At 42.6% G+C, this 22,037-nt stretch overlaps 1 protein-coding gene across 2 annotated transcripts in view; it reads right to left on the reverse strand.

The window, feature by feature from the left end:
* Positions 1-22,037, reverse strand: part of LOC126176036 (ubiquitin conjugation factor E4 A) — a 114,834-nt gene that overhangs the window by 32,023 nt on the left and 60,774 nt on the right. Inside the window, exons 7-8 of one of the 2 annotated variants that reach the window (XM_049923178.1) lie at positions 3,578-3,674; positions 1,930-2,067 (exon numbers count right to left, since the gene is read on the reverse strand). In XM_049923178.1, coding sequence (XP_049779135.1) covers positions 3,590-3,674 — 85 coding nt within the window. In that variant the 3' untranslated portion in view covers positions 1,930-2,067; positions 3,578-3,589. Of the gene's footprint in view, positions 1-1,907; positions 2,068-3,577; positions 3,675-22,037 lie in introns of those variants that run through there. The other variant, XM_049923170.1, reaches the window with a different exon arrangement.

The raw sequence follows: 22,037 nt of genomic DNA on the forward strand, positions 1-22,037 counted from the left end.
TTCAAAGTAAAGGCTTTTGTACAGTTGTGGAAAGAGTGTTTCCGCTGCCCAGCATCCATCACTACTGACCAAGGCTATCAATTGAGTTGCAGTATTCTCCAAAGTATGTAACCTTTGCGGCATCCAGCATTACTGCAACACAGTCTATCATCCACAGAACAACAGCTTGGTGGAAATCTGGCATCAAACATTTAGAAAGCATTTGTGTGTCATGGGGGCCAGTAGACACATTTGTTACCCTAGGTTCTTTCAGGCAAGCATTCCGCGTTTAAAGAAGACCATAGTTCCTCTTTGGTAAAGATTTTATATGATGAGCCACTCAATCTACCAGCAGATTTCATCTTCCTGGTAAAACCACTGATGACTACAGAGCTACTAGCTCTAGTCCGGTGAATGAAACAACACATTACACAACTAAGAATAGTGGCCCCCAGCCCCATGGCTCACCAAGAAATTTCGTGCACAAGGCTTCAGCAGACTGCTAGTACATCATGTTATGGGGAGATACAACAAGACTAGCAGTGCAGCCACAGTGTTCTGGCCCACATCAGGTACTGGAAACAGGGAGACAACACTTTCAACATTTTACTACATGGGAGCCAGTCACATTCAATGCATCACCTCAAAACCATATGGATTTTATGAGGTATAACCACCACAGCTGTCTTAGGGACTGCTTGGACTGACGACAACATTCAAGTCACTCCACAGCAGGTTAGAACACCAAGCATTGAGAATACTGAGAATGTGTTCAAGATGAGCCTTGATGTGCAACTATTCCAGCCAAATGACAAACATGAAACTGATAGAGGACTTCATTGTGGTTGAAGGATAGCGTGAGGAATGACATGTTGAGAACGGTTTTATTTCTAGACAGTTTGTGTGGTGCTACAAACTATCCAATGGCACTGAACTTATAGCAATAGCATCACAACTATCAGCTGATGGTTTCCTAATGATCATGGTTTCTTGGAAACGACTGCTGCCAGTGAGCAGACAGACACAGACGAATAAAATCACATATCCTCTCCCATCACCTCCACAGATGAGCACTCTGCATCACAGCTTGATAATCTCAAAGCCAATCAACAATACTCTTACAATTGTCCCCACTGACATCCCCCCCCCCCCGGCCCCTCACTCTATCCATTATCACCTGTACTAAGAAGGGGAAAGGAACACCAGCACTATGTTTCTTCTTCTTTCTGAGAAAGAGTTCTGCATTGCAGCCATCCACAGCACGGCTGGTCATGCGCAACTATACAAAGATGACATTAGCAACTGCAACCTTCAGCGACCTCCTTCTGTCAAAGCTTTGGTGGTGCAGGTTTGTAAAACATCAGAAAACAAGACTCTCTGGCAATGCAGCATGTTTAGCCTCTTGAGGGATAATGTCTTTGACTTGCACAGTTCAATGGGAAAAACTGTACTGTGCACTCCCATTTGTATGTCTGTGTTTAGTAATGAAATGTGTGTTAATTGCAGTTATTGGCATTCCGCTTCTTGCTGCAAGCATTGCCAGCTGGAATTCCCACAGGCCTGAGTCAAAATCCTTCTCCCAGTCACACACCATCATGTCTAGCAATGCTCTCTGAATAAAACACTGTTTCTGGAATGTATAAGCTGAGTTATTGTTTTACCACAATTATGAAGGTTAGCACAAAACCAATAAAAGGTATTTTTCTGCTTATATCATTGATCTTTGTTTAACTATTACTCATACATGTAGTTCTGTTTGAGTTTATGAAGCTATCCATTAAATTCTAATGGCTTTTCACTATAAGAAAAATATTGTAGGAGTATTTTCACAAAATAAGCCCCTGAATCTTCATATAATAAATGGCACAACTGCAAACAACAACTCTGGGGCTTAAATGTACAACTATTAATAATGTTCTATGTTTTACCTTAAAATTTTTCTTCTTTGGTCCAACTAGATGACAAAGGAAATAATTTAGCATTGCAGCAATTCGATCAACCATTGTAGGATGTGTGAAAATTGAAGTGATTTCCGATGTTAAAAACTCCAGAGTATGTATTGTTTCACGACCTAAGATGTTATCAAACCTGTAATACAACAATTCATAAAAGTCATTACAGAATTCAGTACAAAAGCTTTTACACATAACTGTTAGTTTGCACCTGGAAATTGTCCATCCAGAGTGAATATTTATTAGAACACTTCGACCCATGTGCAGCCTTTTTAATTTACACACCATGTGCTCTTCAAAAGCTGTAGAAAAAACTGCAAATAGCATGGTTTCAGATACCAAAGGAGATATGTCAGTTCTTGAGTAATTCCAGCTCATCCAAAGTTTTCATAACGTTGGAAGGCGGTCATGGTTCCCACCATTTTGCGCAACACCTCGATTAACCCTTAACTCACGAGCTGACTTCTCTGTAATGTACACTACAAGACAAGGTCTCTGGGATACCTGTGTTTAAACCAATATTTAAGGTACAAATCATTTGAAATTTTTAATTTAAGTTAAATAACATTTAGTTTTACAATTACTTAAGTGTTGTTTGAATACTACTTGTTGATCTTATCATGATAAATTAACCCTAGAATATCACATTCTGAAGAAATATAGTATCTCTGTAGCAAGTATATTTTCACATAAAACTCAATTCTAGGGTGTAAACGTGCACATAAAAACTACTCTCAATAGCTACAAAAAGAAAGTCTGCAAAAGTGATATTCAATGCAGGGATCCACAATTTTCTTTATCACCACAGAGAATACATTTGATTTTAACTAGCACTTTCAGTATTTTATTCGAGAAACTGAGCAATGACAAGATCATCATCTTTTCTGGCTCTTTCTTGATCTATATCACCAACATATTCGTCCATCCACTGACAAACAATTCCATCGAACTTAGGATCATTAAAACTAACGCATTTATGCGAGCATATTCTGTACTAAACTGGAGAAAACAGGTATATAGTTCACAAGGTGCGGTCTAGGAGACCACAACATATGTCAATAACACATGTCAACAACAAACAAAGAAGGCAATAACACAGCTGACAACAAAATATCATAGAATTGGCTACTTAAGGAGGGTAGGGGAGGATATAGAAGAATTTCACCAGAACTGACCTTGGAGAGAGAGTATGAAAATATTCATACCATATCTCTCGAGTTAAGGATTAATTGCCAACAGCAAATAAGATTTACTTTAGTTCCTAACTATTAGCTGTGAGTTATGTCACACCTCGTATTGGCAGTCCTCCAGACCATATTGTTGTCATATTTCAGGAATGATAAAATTTCATTTGCAATTTGACTAAATTATTCATTAAAGTCTAATTCTCAGTGATATTTTGTGGTAGTAGTGTCTTTTTTAAAATGAAGATACAGCACAACAGTTGCTTAATCAACAACCTTTTATTATATACACAAGCAGTTTTGGAACACTTATTTAAGTTCTATCATCTGGTGTAAACTGTAATAATGAAAATATTGTGTTACACGACAATTGGACTGTATCTTCAAGTCTGATAGGTCACATAAGGAACTATGTGGCTAAAGTTTCTACAGTAAATTAAGAGAGAACAGTACATTACTTACAAATAAAATCACTTAATCATCTGAGGTCATCCTCACCCCAGTTTGGACATGGAACCTAAGGTTCCGTGTCAAAATGATGAAAGAGACCCAGAAAAATCTGAAAAAACAGACATCATGAGCAGATACCACAAGTTACCAGAATATTGATAATGTGAAAAAAAGGGTGGGAATGGAGGGGGGGGGGGGGGGGGTAGAGGAATCACATATTGCATGGAATTACTTATATAAACTCTACAAAAAACGTGCTGCATGAGCAGGTACACAAACAGGAAACTGTTGTTTGGTCTTCAGTCCAGAGACTGGTTTGATGCAGCTCTCCATGCTACTCTATCCTGTGCAAGGTTCTTCATCTCCCAGTACCTACATCCTTCTGAATCTGTTTACTGTATTCATCTCTTGGTCTCCCTCTATGATTTTTACCCTCCACGCTGCCCTCCAATACTAAATTGGTGATCCCTTGAAGTCTCAGAATATGCCCTAGCAACCAATCCCTTCTTCTAGTCAAGTTGTGCCACAAATTTCTCTTCTCTCCAATTCTATTCAATACCTCATTAGTTATGTGATCTACCCATCTAATCTTCAGCATTCTTCTGTAGCACCAAATTTCGAAAGCTTCTGTGGTGTCACCGCCAGACACCACACTTGCTAGGTGGTAGCTTTAAATCGGCCGCAGTCCATTAGTACATGTCGGACCCGCGTGTCGCCACTGTCGGTAATTGCAGACCGAGCGCCACCACACGGCAGGTCTAGAGAGACGTACTAGCACTCGCTCCAGTTGTACGATGACTTTGCTAGCGACTACACTGACGACGCTTTTCTCTCATTAGCCGAGAGATAGTTAGAATAGCCTTCAGCTAAGTCCATGGCTACGACCTAGCAAGGCGCCATTAACCATTTCTATAGAGAGTCTCACTTGTATCATCAAGAATGCTGTATACAAATGATGGATTAAAGTTAAGTATTCCAGCAGCTACGTACTTTTCTTTATAGCATTCATTACGTATCCTGTTCCAGACACCTCACGCCAGTCTGCGTTAGATTATAGCGTGCATTTCGGCCTCCTCTAACTACAAGGTGTTGGCACATCTTTGAGTGTGAATGTGGACTCCCTTATTCAGATACTATGGTGCGTGATGCAACTGCACAGAACGTTTCTGATGTTCGCATACGGGAACAGATTTTGAAACTAGTCAATCCCTCCCTTCAACAAGTGATAGACATATTGGATAGGCAAGACACACTTGACTTTGCTCAAGGATCCTTTGAACCTTCGCCAGCTGTGTGTCACATTAACCGGCCCGCCGGGCGAGCTGCACGGAAGTGTAAACAGCCCTCACGCACGTCCGCACAGCCACGTGTGCCGCGCAAGCCCACAAATGCAGTGAAATCATGCCCGCGGTGTGCAACTAGACACTCGCGTGTGAATTGCTCGTCACGCCAAGCTATTTGCTTTTTCTGTAATAAAAAAGGACATGTTCAAAGCGTTTGCCAGAAAAAGCTTAGATCGGACACTCACAACCATTCCAGGCCCTTTGCTTCGCGCCGGAATCGAACCAAGGACACTCAGGCTCGTGAACCTTCGCCCATGGACATTCATGTAGTTAATTCCACACCGTCCAGTGCTACTCTCTCTAACAGTGACTGTGTTCGTCGCACAAAAAATGTGCGTCGACGTCGACGGAAATCCCGTCAAGTCGCCAGTGCTTCTGTCCCAGAAACAGTTCCAATTGCACGAGACAGTCGCTCTTGTCATCAGCAGGACAATAAACTTTTTGTAGACTTGGGAATTAATGGCAACGTGATACCATTCCAGCTTGATACCGGAGCTGCTGTTTCACTACTCGATCACTCCACGTACAAACAACTGGGCGCACCTCCGTTGCGTGCCGCAAATGTTCAGCTCACTAGTTATTCAGGACAGAAAATCCCTGTGTTAGGACAGTGCAGCCTTCTTGCAACATACAAGGGACAAACAAAACTTGTGTCTTTTTACGTTCTTCGTTCTTCTTCTGCAGTGAACTTGTTGGTTTAGATTTATTTCAGTTGTTTAACTTGTCCATCGTAAATCAGGTCCTATCAGTGAACCAGACTGTGCCTTCCGCCAGTGTTTCTCGTCTATGTGAAGAATTTGCAGACATTTTTGCACCGGGTCTTGGTTGCGCTAAGAACTATGAAGCACATTTGGAACTGAAAGTAAACGCACAACCGAAATTTTTCAGAGCGCGCAATGTTCCCCACGCATTGCGTGATGAGGTCGCAAGAACTTTACACGATTTAGAATCACAAGGTGTAATTGAACGTGTGCAGGCTTCTCTCTGGGCCTCACCGTTAGTAATTTTCCAAAAACCTTCCGGAAAACTGAGACTTTGTGTGGACTTCAAGGCAACAGTGAATCCACAACTAGTGCCTGCTACTTTTCCTTTACCCTGCCCGGAAGACCTTTTTGACAAACTGTGCCTGGGTAAATACTTTTCAAAGTTGGACCTAGCAGATGCGTACTTTCAAATACCGGTGGACAAAGAATCCCAGCGCGTCTTGGTGGTTAACACGCATCTTGGTTTGTACCGATTCAAAAGACTACCATTCGGGTGTGCATCTGCCCCTGCATTGTTTCAGCAATATTTACGAACTGTTTGTGCGTCGGTCCCTATTGCTGCAAACTATCTGGACGATATTGTGATCTCTGGAAAGACAGCAGCAGAACATTTATCCAACCTCTGAACGTTATTTCAGGTATTGCGACAAAATGGTCTTCGCTTGAGGAAGGACAAATGTGTGTTTTTTGCTCGTGACTTACCATATCTGGGACATGTAATCAATGCCCAAGGCGTACATCCGAGTCCAGAGCACCTCCATGCCATACAAGACTTGCCTTCGACGCAGAATTTGAAGCAGCTACAGAGTGTGTTGGGAAAAATTATCTATTATCACACCTTTATTCCGCATGCCTCTTCCATTTCAGCTCCGCTTCGTCGCTTACGCCGTAAAGGTGTTCCGTTCGTCTGGTCGATGGAATGCAAACGCGCCTTTCGCCAGTTGAAATCGGCTTTGCTTTCAAATACTTGCCTTACGCCATTCGATCCCCAGAAACCCCTTTTGTTGATGGCAGATGCATCAGATTTCGGGATCGGTGCTTCATCACAGACCACAAACCTTTGACATCGCTTTTTCATCCGAACAAGCCTGTACCTCCGCGTACAGCGCAGAAATTCATTCGCTGGTCTATTTTCCTCTCGCAGTACCGCTACGATATCTTGTATCGGCCCACTGCTAAGCACGGAAACGCCGATGCGTTGTCCCGTTTGCCTGTTGCTGAGGATAGAGCATTCGATTCTTCCGAACTTGTTTGCATGTTCATTGATGCGGAAACCGATGATGTGGTCGAATCGTTTCCGATTGATTTTCGTCGTGTAGCTACAGCCACAGCTGCAGACCCTGTCCTTGCTACCGTTTTGCGTTTTGTTGCTACGCAATGGCCCTTGTCAAAGTCGCGGATCGAGGATCCGTTGGTTCGCCGATTTTTTTCTCACAGGGAGAGACTTTTTGTACGGCGTGGTGTTTTGCTGTTGCGTTCTGATAATGATCAGTCCAGGGTCGTGGTCCCACGTTTGTTACAGTCCTCTGTCTTAAAGCTTCTCCATCAAGGACATTGGGGTATAGTGCGGACGAAACAACTTGCTCGTCGGCACTGTACTTGGTTCGGAATCGATGCTGCGATTACGAATACGTGCTCTGCTTGCATGGCGTGTGCCGAACAACAATCCGCACCGCCGCAGAAATTCTTTGCATGGCCGAAAGCCACTTCCCCATGGCAACGCTTACACATAGATTTTGCTGGTCCATTCTGGAATGCTCGATGGTTGGTTGTTGTCGATTCATTCAGTAATTTTCCTTTTGTTGTCCGGATGTCTTCCACGGCGTCATCTGCCACAATCCAAGCGTTGTCCGCTATCTTTTGCATTGAAGGTCTTCCACAGACTATTGTTTCTGACAATGGCCCACAATTCATGTCCGCAGAATTTCAGTCATTCTGCAAGGCCAATGGTATTCAACATCTGACATCCGCGCCGTTTTCGCCTCAGTCAAACGGTGCCGCTGAACGTTTGGTCCAGACTTTTAAGTCACAGAACTTGAAATTGAAAGAGTCTCATTCTCGGGAGGACACGTTATTGTTCTTTTTGTTCTCGTATCACTCTCAGCCCCGCGATGGTCACTCGCCGGCTGAGTTGCTTCATGGTCGTCCTCATCGAACCTTGATGTCTTTGCTGCATCTGCCGCATCAGGTTCCTGTACAGCGGCAGACTCCTGCTTTTGCTCCAGGCGACGTTGTATTCCATCGCAACTATCGCGGTTCACAGCATTGGCTCGCAGGGCGCATTCTTCGTTGCCTCGGCCGTGCGATGTATTTGGTTTCGGGGGCCTCTGGTGAGGTGCGTCGGCATCTCAATCAGCTGCGCCTCTGTTGTCGCACGGGTTCTGTCGCTCCCCGTCTGCTTTCAGCGACGGTGCCGTCTGGTCAGCGCCCTGGGGACCCATCTACTGGCTCGCCTCATCCCCAGGTGTTACCGACGATGCCCCATGGCGTCGCGCCGCCGCCGCAGCCGCCCGCAGTGGACGTTTCGCTGCAACCGCCAAGCGCCTCCCTGGGTCACGCGCCGCCGATCGCTTCCAGCAGTGACCAGCTGTCCTCCGCCATGGAACTCTTGCCCCCTCCGGACCACATGGCGTCATCGCGCGTCGGATACCCCGACACAATGGAGGTCGACCCTTCGGCTCCTCCTGTCTCTTTACGGGCGCATATGCCGTATGTTGACGTGCACCCTGGATTAGGTTTTCAGGCATTTCCTAGCTCCCCTCGGACCGAATGGCTGGGTGCGGGTGGCACAGCCTCGCCTGTTGTTAGGCTCCCCACCTCATCGCATACGTCAACATGGGGCCCTCCCCACGGCGGGCGGAAGCCTTATAACACGACCGTTCGCCGATTTGCGGGGGAGGAATGTGGTGTCACCGCCAGACACCACACTTGCTAGGTGGTAGCTTTAAATCGGCTGCAGTCCATTAGTACATGTCGGACCCGCGTGTCGCCACTGTCAGTAATTGCAGACCGAGCGCCACCACACGGCAGGTCTAGAGAGGCGTACTAGCACTCGCCCCAGTTGTACGACGACTTTGCTAGCGACTACACTGACGATGCTTTTCTCTCATTAGCCGAGAGATAGTTAGAATAGCCTTCAGCTAAGTCCATGGCTACGACCTAGCAAGGCGCCATTAACCATTTCCATAGAGAGTCTCACTTGTATCATCAAGAATGCTGTATACAAATGATGGATTAAAGTTAAGTATTCCAGCAGCTACGTACTTTTCTTTATAGCATTCATTACGTATCCTGTTCCAGACCTCACGCCAGTCTGCGTTAGATTATAGCGTGCATTTCGGCCTCCTCTAACTACAAGGTGTTGGCACATCTGCCAACACATCAGCTTCTATTCTCTTCTTGTCCAGACTATTTATCGTCCATGTTTCACTTCCATACATGGCTACACTCCATACAAATACTTTCAGAAACGACTTCCTGACACCTAAATCTGTACTCGATGTTAACAAATGTCTCTTCTTCAGAAACGCTTTCCTTACCACTGCCAGTCTACATTTTATATCCTCTCTACTTCGACCATCATCAGTTATTTTGCTCCCCAAATAGCAAAACTCATTTACTACTTTAAGCGTCTCATTTCCTAATCTAATACCCGCAGCATCACCCGATTTAGTTCGACTACATTCCATTATCCTCGTTTTGCTTTTGCTGATGTTCATCTCACATCCACCTTTCAAGACACTGTCCATTCCATTCAAATGCTCTTGCAAGTCCTTTGCTGTCTCTGACAGAATTTCAATGTCATTGACTGGCAGAATTACAATGTCATCGCCGAACCTCAAAGTTTTTATTTCTTCTCCATGGATTTTAATACCTACTCCAAATTTTTCTTTTGTTTCCTTTACTGCTTGCTCAATATACAGATTGAATAACATCGGGGATAGGCTACAACCCTGTCTCACTCCCTTCCTAACCACTGCTTCCCTTTCATGCCCCCTCGACTCTTATAACTGGCATCTGGTTTCTGTACAAATTGTAAATAGCCTTTCGCTCCCTGTATTTTACCCCTGCCATCTTCAGAATTTGAAAGAGAGAATTCTAGTCAACATTGTCAAAAGCTTTCTCTAAGTTTACAAATGCTAGAAATGTAGATTTGCCATTCCTTAATCTATTTTCTAAGATAAGTTGTTGGGTCAGTATTGCCTCATGTGTTCCAACATTCCTACGGAATCCAAACTGATCTTCCCTGAGGTCGGCTTCTACAGTTTCTCCATTCGTCTGTAAAGAATTCGTGTTAGTATTTTGCAGCTGTGGCTTATTAAACTGATAGTTCGGTAATTTTCACATCTTTCAACATTTGCTTTCTTTGGGATTGGAATTATTATATTCTTCTTGAAGTCTGAGGGTATTTCGCCTGTTTCATACATCATGCTCACTAGATGGTACAGTTTTGTTAGGCCTGGCTCTCCCAAGGCTGTCAGTAGTTCTAATGGGATGTTGTCTATTCCCGGGGCCTTGTTTCGACATAGGTCTTTCAGTGCTCTGTCAAACTCTTCATGCAGTATCATATCTCCTATTTCATCTTCATCTACATTCTCTTCCATTTCTATAATATTGACCTCAAGAACATTGCCCTTGTATAAACCCTATATATACTCCTTCCACCTTTCTGCTTTCCCGTCTCTGCTTAAACTGGGTTTCCATCTGAGCTCTTGATATTCGTACAAGCGTTTCTCTTTTCTCCAAATGTCTCTTTTAATTTTCCTGTAGGCAGTATCTATCTTACCCCTAGTGATATGCTCCTCTACATCCTTACATTTGTCCTCTAGCCATCCCTGCTTAGCCATTTTGCACTTCCTGTCGATCTAATTTTTGAGACGTTTGTATTCCTTTTTGCCTGCTGCATTTACTGAATTTTTATATTTTCTCCTTTCATCAATTAAATTCAATAATTCTTCTGTTACCCAAGGATTTCGACTAGCCCTCGTCTTTCTATCTACTTGATCCTCTGCTGCCTTCACTATTTCATTCCTCAAAGCAACCCATTCTTCTTCTACTGTATTTCTTTACCCCATTCTTGTCAGTCGGTCCCTAATGCTCTCTACAACCTCTGGTTTTTTCAGTTTATCCAGATCCCATCTTCTCAAATGCCCACATTTTTTGCAGTTTCTTCAGTTTTAGTCTACAGTTCATAGCCAATAGATTGGGGTCAGAGTCCACATTTGCTCCTGGAAATGTCTTACAATTTAAAACCTGGTTCCTGAATCTCTGTCTTACCATTATATAATCTATCTGAGACCTTCCAGTATCTCCAGGATTCTTCCATGTATACAACCTTCTTTTACGATTCTTGAACCAAGTGTTAGCTATGATTAAGTTATGCCCTGTGCAAAATTCTACCAGGCGGCTTCCTCTTTCATTCCTTACCCCCAATCCATATTCACCCACTATGTTTCCTTCTCTTCCTTTTCCTACTATCGAGTTCTAGTCACCCATGACTATTAAATTTTTGTCTCCCTTCACTATCTGAATAATTTCTTTCATCTCATCAGACATTTCTTCAATTTCTTCGTCATCTGCAGAGCTAGTTGACATATAAACTTGTACTAGTGTAGTAGGCGTGGGCTTCGTGTCTTTCTTGGCCACAATAATGCATTCACTATGCTGTTTGTAGTAGCTCAACCGCATTCCTATTTTCCTATTCATTATTAAACCTACTCCACATTACCCCTATTTGATTTTGTATTTATAACCCTGTAGTCACGTGACCAAAAGTCTTGTTCCTCCTACCACCGAACTTCACTAATTCCCACTATATCTATCTTTAACCTATCCATTTCCCTTTTTAAATTTTCTAACCTACCTGCCCGATTAAGGAATCTGACATTCCACGTTCCGATCCATAGAACGCCAGTTTTCTTTCTCCTGATAACAACGTCCTCCTGAGTAGTCCCCACCCGGAGATCTGAATGGGGGACAATTTTACCTCCGGAATATTTTACCCAAGAGGACGCCATCATCATTTAACCATACAGTAAAGCTGCATGCTCTCGGGAAAAATGATGGCTGTAGTTTCCCCTTGCTTTCAGCCGTTCGCAGTACCAGTACAGCCAGGCCGTTTTGGTTAGTGTTACCAGGCCAGATCAGTCAATCATCCAGACTGTTGCCCCTGCAGCTACTGGAAAGGCTGCTGCCCCTCTTCAGGAACCACACATTTGTCTGGCCTCTCAACAGATTCGCCTCCGTTGTGGTTGAACCTAAGGTACGGCTATCTATATCGCTGAGGCACGCAAGCCTCCCCACCAACGGCAAGGTGCATGGTTCATGGGGGGGACAATTTTACTATATGTGTAAATTCACAATGCAGTGGGGGAGGGGAGGGGGGAGGGAACAGGAAACTATGTAATAGTAAAACCAGTCGCGAATGCTGAGGCCACACATAACCCATAGTGCAGGCACAGTATGAAGCACAAACGTAATTGATGAACTGATATTGGAAGTAACAGTTGAAAGGAGACAGAACCATCACAACATTAACAGGGAAGAGAACCTGTACATAGAACAGTAAAAATGTTTCATTATATGCACACTTTAACGTGCTTGAATAAAACTAATATATTTTTATGCTACAGGCAAGTGTGTTCATTAATTTTATCAAGAAGATGGGAATGACGACTTTTTGAGACTTCAATTTCTTGCAGGATATTGAGTATCCTTTCTCTGCAATGTATAGACACTTAAGTTATCGCTAACCTGCTACAGCTGATGCTGGTTATCAATCAAATGCATTATCAAATCTGATCTGTAATTGTCTAGGTCTTCATGTTCTTTAAATCTCATATAAAAGTTCTGGCCTGTCTGGCCAATGTATTTACTCTTACACAACCAACACTCAATATGATACACTCCAGGATAGCAGAAAGGATCCTTTTTGAAGATTCACTGTTCCTTAACCTACTGATCAAATATTTTAGTATGAAAAACGCTGGAGCTGTGTTGGCTGACATCAGTTTCTTTCCAGCCCTCTCTCCGATGCATATCCATTCTTATAAAACAAGTTCTTTTTCTCCACTGGATTCAGAGTCATTCTTTCCACAATCCTCACACTTCACTACTACTTTTTAGTTCAATTTATCAATCACTGGCCCCAGGTACCCATTACACGTGGTTGCAGCCTTGCTTAAAGAACATTTTTATCTCAGGGAGTCTAGAATGATCAAAGAAAAAAGAAAACATGGAAGATTTAATTATAGATCTTAAGAATAAATCTCAGCAGATTTAGTGGCAGGCCATTGGATGAGATCAAGAAGGTTATTAATGTTTTAACTTTGGTCCTGGGTTTTAATTATTTTAAATTTGGTGACAAAGTGTACAGGCAGCAACAAAGTCTGGTCATAAGTTCCCCAATAGCTTGCATTTTAGTAAATATTTTTATGTCTCATTTCAAGTATGAGTTTTTAAAGAAGTACCTGGAGGAGGCCACTAAGGTGGTATGCTTTTCTTGTATGTGTTCGCAGCTGAGCAGCACAGAAGTACGGTTTTTATGGAATTCCTGTAAGTAATTCCACACAATATGTGATTTCCCCTGTTTATTGCATTTTGCATTTTTGGGGTACTGGTTACTTTTGGTGTCCCGGCATGATGTCCATTTTTTCAAGTTTTTCTAGGTCCCTTTTATCCTACTGGGTTCTGTGACAACAATGGGATGAGGATGATCTCAGATGGTTAAGTGATTTTATTTGTAAATATCATCCTATTCTCTGTTTTAATTTATTTTACTTCATTTTGGAAATTTTAGCTATGCAGTTCCTTATCTGACCTTTCAGACTTGAGAATCCCCTCCTGTTGCCGTACAACACATAAAATGGTGGAACTTTAAGTGTTCTGAAACAGGTCATGTATAAAATAAAATATTGTTGATTAAGCAGCTGTTGTACCATTTCTTCATTTTACAAAATGGATTTATACAGCTGTGGCTGTCGCATAAGAAGAGATATAGCTGTAAATATGCATGTGTAGGTCTTCTAATGGAATCTGTAAATAAATGTGTCAGGTAGTAAATATGAAGTACTCCATGAGCATGTGAGAGAGATTGTCTAATTTTTCATAAGTTTTTCAACTGTGAATCTGAAAGCAGGACTACTTTTGGTGACATTTTGGAGACACAAGAACAGGCAGCACAAACATGTGGTACAACTGTACAGCAAACTGAAAATAAAAGCATTAGAATTAGCTTTCAAAGCAACCAGATTGCAAGAGCTGGTTGGTTTTGACACAGATGTTTAGACACAGTATCAAACATCACATAAACTTGTGAAAATGATGTATGAGACAATCAGCTTGAAAGGTAGTGCTACATCAACGCAAGGCATTGCTTTTATGCAATTTTAACAGTGGCAAATTATAAATAACAAAGGAACATAACTTTTTATGGAGCAAAGTGGTATAACTGCAACATGAGCCACATTACCAAGGAAAATGTGCAAAGTAAAGAAAGAAGGTTGTTCATTAGTTGTTGTGCCTTACTGAAATTTGAGTCAACCAGAATAATTGTAGTAAAGCCAACTGAAAATAAGTGACAGAACTGGTAATCTAAAGTATGACTATGACATGACTACTAATTATGAAATAAATGCTGTCACTTTCACAAAGTATTCACTGAATGACTCTTATCATACTTTTCTCTGCAGTTCAATGCCATTTGTTATTGAGCTGTTACAAAGCTGATATTATTATATGACAAATGAAAAAGCAGTAATGTAAAGAAGGAGAAAGAGAAATATTGACATTATGTGACAAAGTATATGACAGTGGTGAAGGCCAGAGGAGTTTCTGACAACAGCAATGATTCAACTACCAAAGAAAGAAGGAATCAAGAAATGGAGTTAGCATAGGAACAACCCTTTAAAACTCATTCACAGCAAAAGTTAAGAGTCAGAGTCATTAATAAAAGAATGGAAAAGACAATGGAGCAGAATCTGGCTGAGGAGCACTTTGGTATTGGATGGAATACAGGCACAAGAGATACTATAGGACTCGTGTGAATTTTGGAAGAGAGGTTTATTAAAAATGGATGAACCTTTATATGCATTTTATAAATTGGGGAAAGGCCTTTGATATAAGCTTGCAGTCATAATGAGGGAAAAGAGAGTGGACTGGTAAACCAAACAACCTATATGTACACTTACTATATTTCAATCAAAAACTGTCGCGGATGGAGAAGGAACCTACTGGTTAGAACTAGGAAAAGGTGTACAACAAGTCTGTAATCTGTCTCCTACCCTTCTCAATTTCTACTTAGAAAAATTTTTGCCACTGTCTACTGGGTGAAAAGGTGGTACAATTTGGCAGAAGAAGAATATAGTGTTTGAGGTTTGGAGATGATAAGGCCCATCTAACAACAGATGAAAAATTAATACAGAAAATTACTGCATATCATTGAAATTCAAGGAAAGATTTATGGAATGAAAATCAATACAAAGAAAACATAAAGTAAAGGCTCTTGGAGGAAATAAAAGGGTAAAGATAATGCCAAATGGAGAAATATTAGAACATGCAAAGATTTAAATACCTACAAAGCAGGATACAAACCAATCTGAAGGGCAACACAGATATAGACCGGGATAGCAATGATAAAAGAAGCGTTATAGGTGCAGGGGCAGGGGGATGTTCTGCAGCAATAAGGACAAAGATTTGATGAAAAAACTAATACAATGTTTTCTTCAGAGTGTCCTCCTGTATGGAGCTGAAATGTGGACATTGAGGAAGAAAGACAGAGCAATGCTGGAGGTTTTTGAGATGTGTACACAATAGAGGATGATAAGAACAAGCTGGATAATTAGAGTGAAAATTGAGGAGGTATTAAGAAGAGTGGATGAGCAAAGAAGATTACTGATTTGACTCATCTGTGTACAAGTATGCTCACACAGTCATGCATTTACCAATATACTACTGCCAGTGTGAACTGACTGAATTACTTTGGACACAGGTACAGACTATGTGGTGGTGGTGGTGGTGGTGGTGGTGGTGGGAGGAGGGGGGGGGGGGGGGGGGAAGAGAAAGGCCAAGGCAAACATTGAATTAATTGTGCATGAAGCAATAGACAATAATTCTCTTTCAGCCTGGGCAGACGCATGTAACCCACAGTAAAGCTTCAAGAACAGGAATCTGAGAGGGGCCTGAAGTTGGACATAGCCTTGAAATTATCACAATACATTTACAATCAATTTTTTAATTTTTTTCTGTTACTTTTTGTCAAAATATTAACTGCACAAATGGTATATGAGAATATGGTAGTACTCCTGATTGTGGATTTTTATGCTAAGAAGTTTTCAGACATGTCCTTCGTAGAAGTGGCATTTCCGTCATTTTGGACATATCTCTCAAAGAGAAACAGCTTGTAATACAGCAACTGTATCTTAATATTTTACTTGTAATAAAGTCCGAATCACACCAAAATTACAAATGACAAAAGCAATACTTCACATCTTCACAATAATTTGTTGGTTGAAGGTTTTCAGATGTAAATGCAACAGTGTCCGTTGTTCTGCATCTCTTGACAGTGTCAGCAGAAAATGTCTGGCTCTATAGCTGATCAGCGAAGGAAGCACTGTGAAGACATGAAATACAGTTTTCTCACGTAGATGGTTGGCAAACTGAAAACTGAATGAACTCTGTTATAACATTTGTTATTTTTCTCATAAATTAGAATGAGTGATATGACGTGCTGTTACCAAATAAACTTAATCACTGGCCACAACAACACATTTTACATCTTGACAATGGAGAAGATGTCTTCCCCCTTTGCCACCAAACATACGCAAACCTAATTCCCTCTACTCATCCCTATTCTCTCTCTCTCTCTCTCTCTCTCTCTCTCTCTCTCTCTCTCTCTCTCCCCCATGGGGGTTGCCTTCCAACATGATGCACACTTTAACTGACTTGTGTGCTGCAATCAATACTTACTCTCTATGTTAAAATCCTGTTGTAACAAAGTGACTAAGGTGCATATTTCCTATTACTTTCAAGCCTCAACCAACTGCCAGACACTGCCGCAAACAAAAACGTAACTTCATTTTGTATTTACATTTATATTAAAATGACATCACTTAGAGACCTATGAGCATCTTAGACAGGATCAAAGATGATATCAGTTATTAGCTAGTCTTATCTGATGACAGTATCAGTTTCCCTCTTCTTGACAGATCCTTCAGCCTTACTGACTTTTAAAGAGTTTGTAAAACCTAAATCATAATTTTAAGCCAATATATACACCTTGAATCCTACTATTATGATTGTTGTTCTTCGTCTTGCCAATCTGATGCAACAAAATTAACAAAAAATGGAAACAGGCAACAAAACACCTGCATATGAATGGCATATAGTTCATGAGCATACTTAAAGAAGATCAATTCTAATGTTTAAGCCAGTAATTTTCCTCCATATTTAGTACATACACATGCACACATCTCCAAGGTAACACTAGTTGCTTATGAGTAGTTTTCTGGGCTGATATGGGGGGGGGGGGGGGGGGAGTGGTAAAGATAATGACAGAGAGAGGCAAAAGTTGTAGATATGCATGGATAGGAGACAAAGTATTGGGAGCTGCAAGAGGAGGTGACAGGTGGCTCTCAGCAGGAGTATCAGAATTTACATGAATACTGGTAACTACCACAAAACTGAGTGAGAGGTCATGTGTGTGTGCGTGGGGGGTTTGCATGTATGAGTGAATTTGAGTGAGTGTGTGTGTGTGTGAGAGTGAGAGAGATGGTTCAAGGAATCGAACCCGGGAACCCGGGTGTGGGAAGCGAGAACGCTACCGCACGACCACGAGATGCAGGCAGAGTGAGAGAGAGAGAGAGAGAGAGAGAGATTGGAGGGGGGGGGGAGGGTGGGAAAGAGAGACTTTGCAACATCTTGCAGTGATCTGTTATTTGTGTGTGTGTGTGTGTGTGTGTGTGTGTGTGTGTGTGATATGCATTCAATTATTATTCATACAACTGCAATGAAACTATTGTGAGATGATGTGGGTGCACCTGTGAAGGTTTCTGAATTAGGTCAATCATAATAAAATGAAAAGTGGGTACCAGCTGCCTCATTCTAGCTTCCCAAGTGCTTTTAAAAATTTCCACAAAAATTTTGATGTGAAAACATATTCACACATTTTTTAACATGCAACTTATCTGAAACTCCCACAATCTCCCCTAACTGGAACTCACTCACACCCATTAGTCGATCACTGTAAGTCACTGACTCATTCAGCGCAACTCATTGTAATTATCTCTTTACATCTGTCTGTAATTGTCTCTTGCATCACAGCCATAGTTCCCTTCAGTCTCCTGTCACTGTCACTGTCTTCCTCTTGCTCTCTCTCACTGCTAATATCACACTCCTTCCTTCCTGCTGCTGCTGTCTCTTTTCACTGTTACTCTATCTTTTCCACCATCATTGTATTACACTCTGCCTCTCATTATCACTGGCTCTCACCCACTTCCACTACCTCTTTATTCCTCCGCCCCTGACATTGTCTCCTTCATCTTTTCCAAGTGCTGTTCTGTCACTGCCACTATGTTCCACGGCCAGTGTCGTCGTCCCCCCCTCTCTCTCTCTCTCTCTTTCTCTCACACTGCCATTGTCTCCTTCACTCTTTCTACAACACATCCATTGTCTACTGTCTTGCAGTATTTATTACTTTTTCCATCTCTTTACCACTGCCACAGTCTTCTCCCTCAGCACAAAAGAGAGCAAATATGTTGAAATCTGTATCTTTGGAAATTTTTTTTAAAGGTGCTGAGGAAGGTAGAATGAGGCAACTGGCATTCCGCCCCCCCACCTCCACCACCACACTGCTCGATCGTGGAAGAATTACAGTGCAATGCTAATTATGTTTGTAGTTTTCATCCTAATGTGGTTACAAGAAAAATGGATAAATTATCTATGTACCCCTAAATTTAAGAATGAAACACCAAGAACATGCTGGGTGGGTGGAAAAATGAAACTGGCAGAATTACATTCACCAGCCAAACCATTATCAAGACTGCTATCTGGTGATACACGCCAATCACAACATTCCCAATAAAAGCACACAAAGGAAAATTCAGGATGGACTAACATCAATATTATGAAAAGGATAGGTTGTAACTCTCCGTGTACAGTAGATGTTAAGTTGCAGATAGGCAGAACAAAAAGATTGCTATACACTTGAGCTTTAGAGACAATGGTCATGTGTGTGTGAGCTGTGAATAGGTGTTTATGTTCTCCACTTTACAAAGAAGGCCTTTAGGCCGGTATTACACTATCAAATTTATTTGTCAAAGATTTGATCAAAGATGTGATCAAATATTCCGTCAGATACACTCCTGGAAATGGAAAAAAGAACACATTGACACCGGTGTGTCAGACCCACCATACTTGCTCCGGACACTGCGAGAGGGCTGTACAAGCAATGATCACACGCACGGCACAGCGGACACACCAGGAACCGCGGTGTTGGCCGTCAAATGGCGCTAGCTGCGCAGCATTTGTGCACCGCCGCCGTCAGTGTCAGCCAGTTTGCCATGGCATACGGAGCTCCATCGCAGTCTTTAACACTGGTAGCATGCCGCGACAGCGTGGACGTGAACCGTATGTGCAGTTGACGGACTTTGAGCGAGGGCGTATAGTGGGCATGCGGGAGGCCGGGTGGACGTACCGCCGAATTGCTCAACACGTGGGGCATGAGGTCTCCACAGTACATCGATGTTGTCGCCAGTGGTCGGCGGAAGGTGCACGTGCCCATCGACCTGGGACCGGACCGCAGCGACGCACGGATGCACACCAAGACCGTAGGATCCTACGCAGTGCCGTAGGGGACCGCACCGCCACTTCCCAGCAAATTAGGGACACTGTTGCTCCTGGGGTATCGGCGAGGACCATTCGCAACCGTCTCCATGAAGCTGGGCTACAGTCCCGCACACCGTTAGGCCGTCTTCCGCTCATGCCCCAACATCGTGCAGCCCGCCTCCAGTGGTGTCGCGACAGGCGTGAATGGAGGGACGAATGGAGACGTGTCGTCTTCAGCGATGAGAGTCGCTTCTGCCTTGGTGCCAATGATGGTCGTATGCGTGTTTGGCGCCGTGCAGGTGAGCGCCAAAATCAGGAGTGCATACGACCAAGGCACACAGGGCCAACACCCGGCATCATGGTGTGGGGAGCGATCTCCTACACTGGCCGTACACCACTGGTGATCGTCGAGGGGACACTGAATAGTGCACGGTACATCCAAACCGTCATCGAACCCATCGTTCTACCATTCCTAGACCGGCAAGGGAACTTGCTGTTCCAACAGGACAATGCACGTCCGCATGTATCCCGTGCCACCCAACGTGCTCTAGAAGGTGTAAGTCAACTACCCTGGCCAGCAAGATCTCCGGATCTGTCCCCCATTGAGCATGTTTGGGACTGGATGAAGCGTCGTCTCACGCGGTCTGCACGTCCAGCACGAACGCTGGTCCAACTGAGGCGCCAGGTGGAAATGGCATGGCAAGCCGTTCCACAGGACTACATCCAGCATCTCTACGATCGTCTCCATGGGAGAATAGCAGCCTGCATTGCTGCGAAAGGTGGATATACACTGTACTAGTGCCGACATTGTGCATGCTCTGTTGCCTGTGTCTATGTGCCTGTGGTTCTGTCAGTGTGATCATGTGATGTATCTGACCCCAGGAATGTGTCAATAAAGTTTCCCCTTCCTGGGACAATGAATTCACGGTGTTCTTATTTCAATTTCCAGGAGTGTATATTTGACAAAGATCTTTAACGTAGCGCTAGAAGGGGTATTACATTGTCATCATATTTTTTGTCAAATTTCAAGATGGCTGGCAACGACAACTTGTTATTAACCGCAGCAGTTGCATGTACCACAATTGCACTGTGTGCACATGCGGAAGAGAAGCGGGCGGGAAAAAAAGGAAACATGCCTGGGTGAAGCCGTGGGTTTTACGATGACACGATAAAAGCATTCAATGAAACTTGTTACGTGAGCTTATAGTGGAGGATGTCAAGTCGTACATCAATTACTTAAGAATGGATGAGCATACATTTCTGTATGTGCTCAATGAAGTGTATCCTCATAACACAAAGTACAATATTCACTTAAGAACTGCTACATCTGCAGAAGACACTGTAACACTTCAATTCCTTGCTACAGGAGAGGGTTAGGTTAGGTTAGGTTAGGTTAGGTTAGGGTAGGTTAGGTTAGCTCAGGTCAGGTCTCCAATCTTCTTAATCTATTTTTGTATTCAGCGTGCCTCACCTTGTAAAGCACCTCATCACACTACAGACGACAGAATGCTGCAGCGATGCTAGCGCTCCATGTGGTAACATGTCACATTGCAGTGAACAGAAGACAAGTGACTTCTTTGATCAAATCTACAGCGAGGCCCTAGATTTGATCAAATATTGGACGACATTTGACAAAGTCGCCTATTACACCATCAAATAACTTTGACAAAGAAATTTGATAGTGTAATAGCGGCCTTAGGCCGAAAGCTCAAATGTATAGCAGTCTTTAAATGCGAATATTTTAGGTTAGGCTTTACCATGACTGTTACCGACATTAAATGAACCAACACATTTACTATTAACAGTCACTGTTTATATATCTCCACAAAATGTTTCAAAGGTTTAAACCTCCATCATCAGGCGGATTTACATGTGATGTGTTACAACAGCGAAAGGAAACTGTGACCACTGGAGACAATGCCACAGGTTCCTCCTAAATATCATAACACAACACACACACAAATGTCATACTAACAAATGTAAATCCATCTGATGATGGAGGTTTAAACCTTTGAAACGTGTCGTGGAGATAAATAAACTGTGACTGGTAACAGTTAACTTGTTGTTTCATTTAATATAGCAGTCTTTTTGGCTCAAATGGCTCTGAGCACTATGGGACTCAACATCTTATGTCATAAGTCCCCTAGAACTTAGAACTACTTAAACCTAACTAACCTAAGGACATCACACACACCCATGCCCGAGGCAGGATTCGAACCTGCGACCGTAGCAGTCCTGCGGTTCCGGACTGCAGCGCCAGAACCGCTAGACCACCGCGGCCGGCAGCAGTCTTTTTGTTGTGTCTGTTTGTGACTCAACGTCTCCTCTGTTCGGTGAGTAGCAATCTACTCTTTTCATAATATTCTCATTTTTTGGCAACTATACACAAGTACAATTCACATTTGATGCAACAAATATTGTGCTTGAGAATTACATGACTATATTCAAAGTGCAAGGGCAAATTTATCTTCTGCATGATGAAAACTGCCACTCTCAAACACAGATTACAAATTTCTTCAAATTTATTACATGGGAAACACTGAC

The sequence above is a fragment of the Schistocerca cancellata genome, chromosome 1 (assembly GCF_023864275.1).
Source record: "Schistocerca cancellata isolate TAMUIC-IGC-003103 chromosome 1, iqSchCanc2.1, whole genome shotgun sequence".
NCBI classification, from domain to species: Eukaryota; Metazoa; Arthropoda; class Insecta; order Orthoptera; family Acrididae; genus Schistocerca; species Schistocerca cancellata.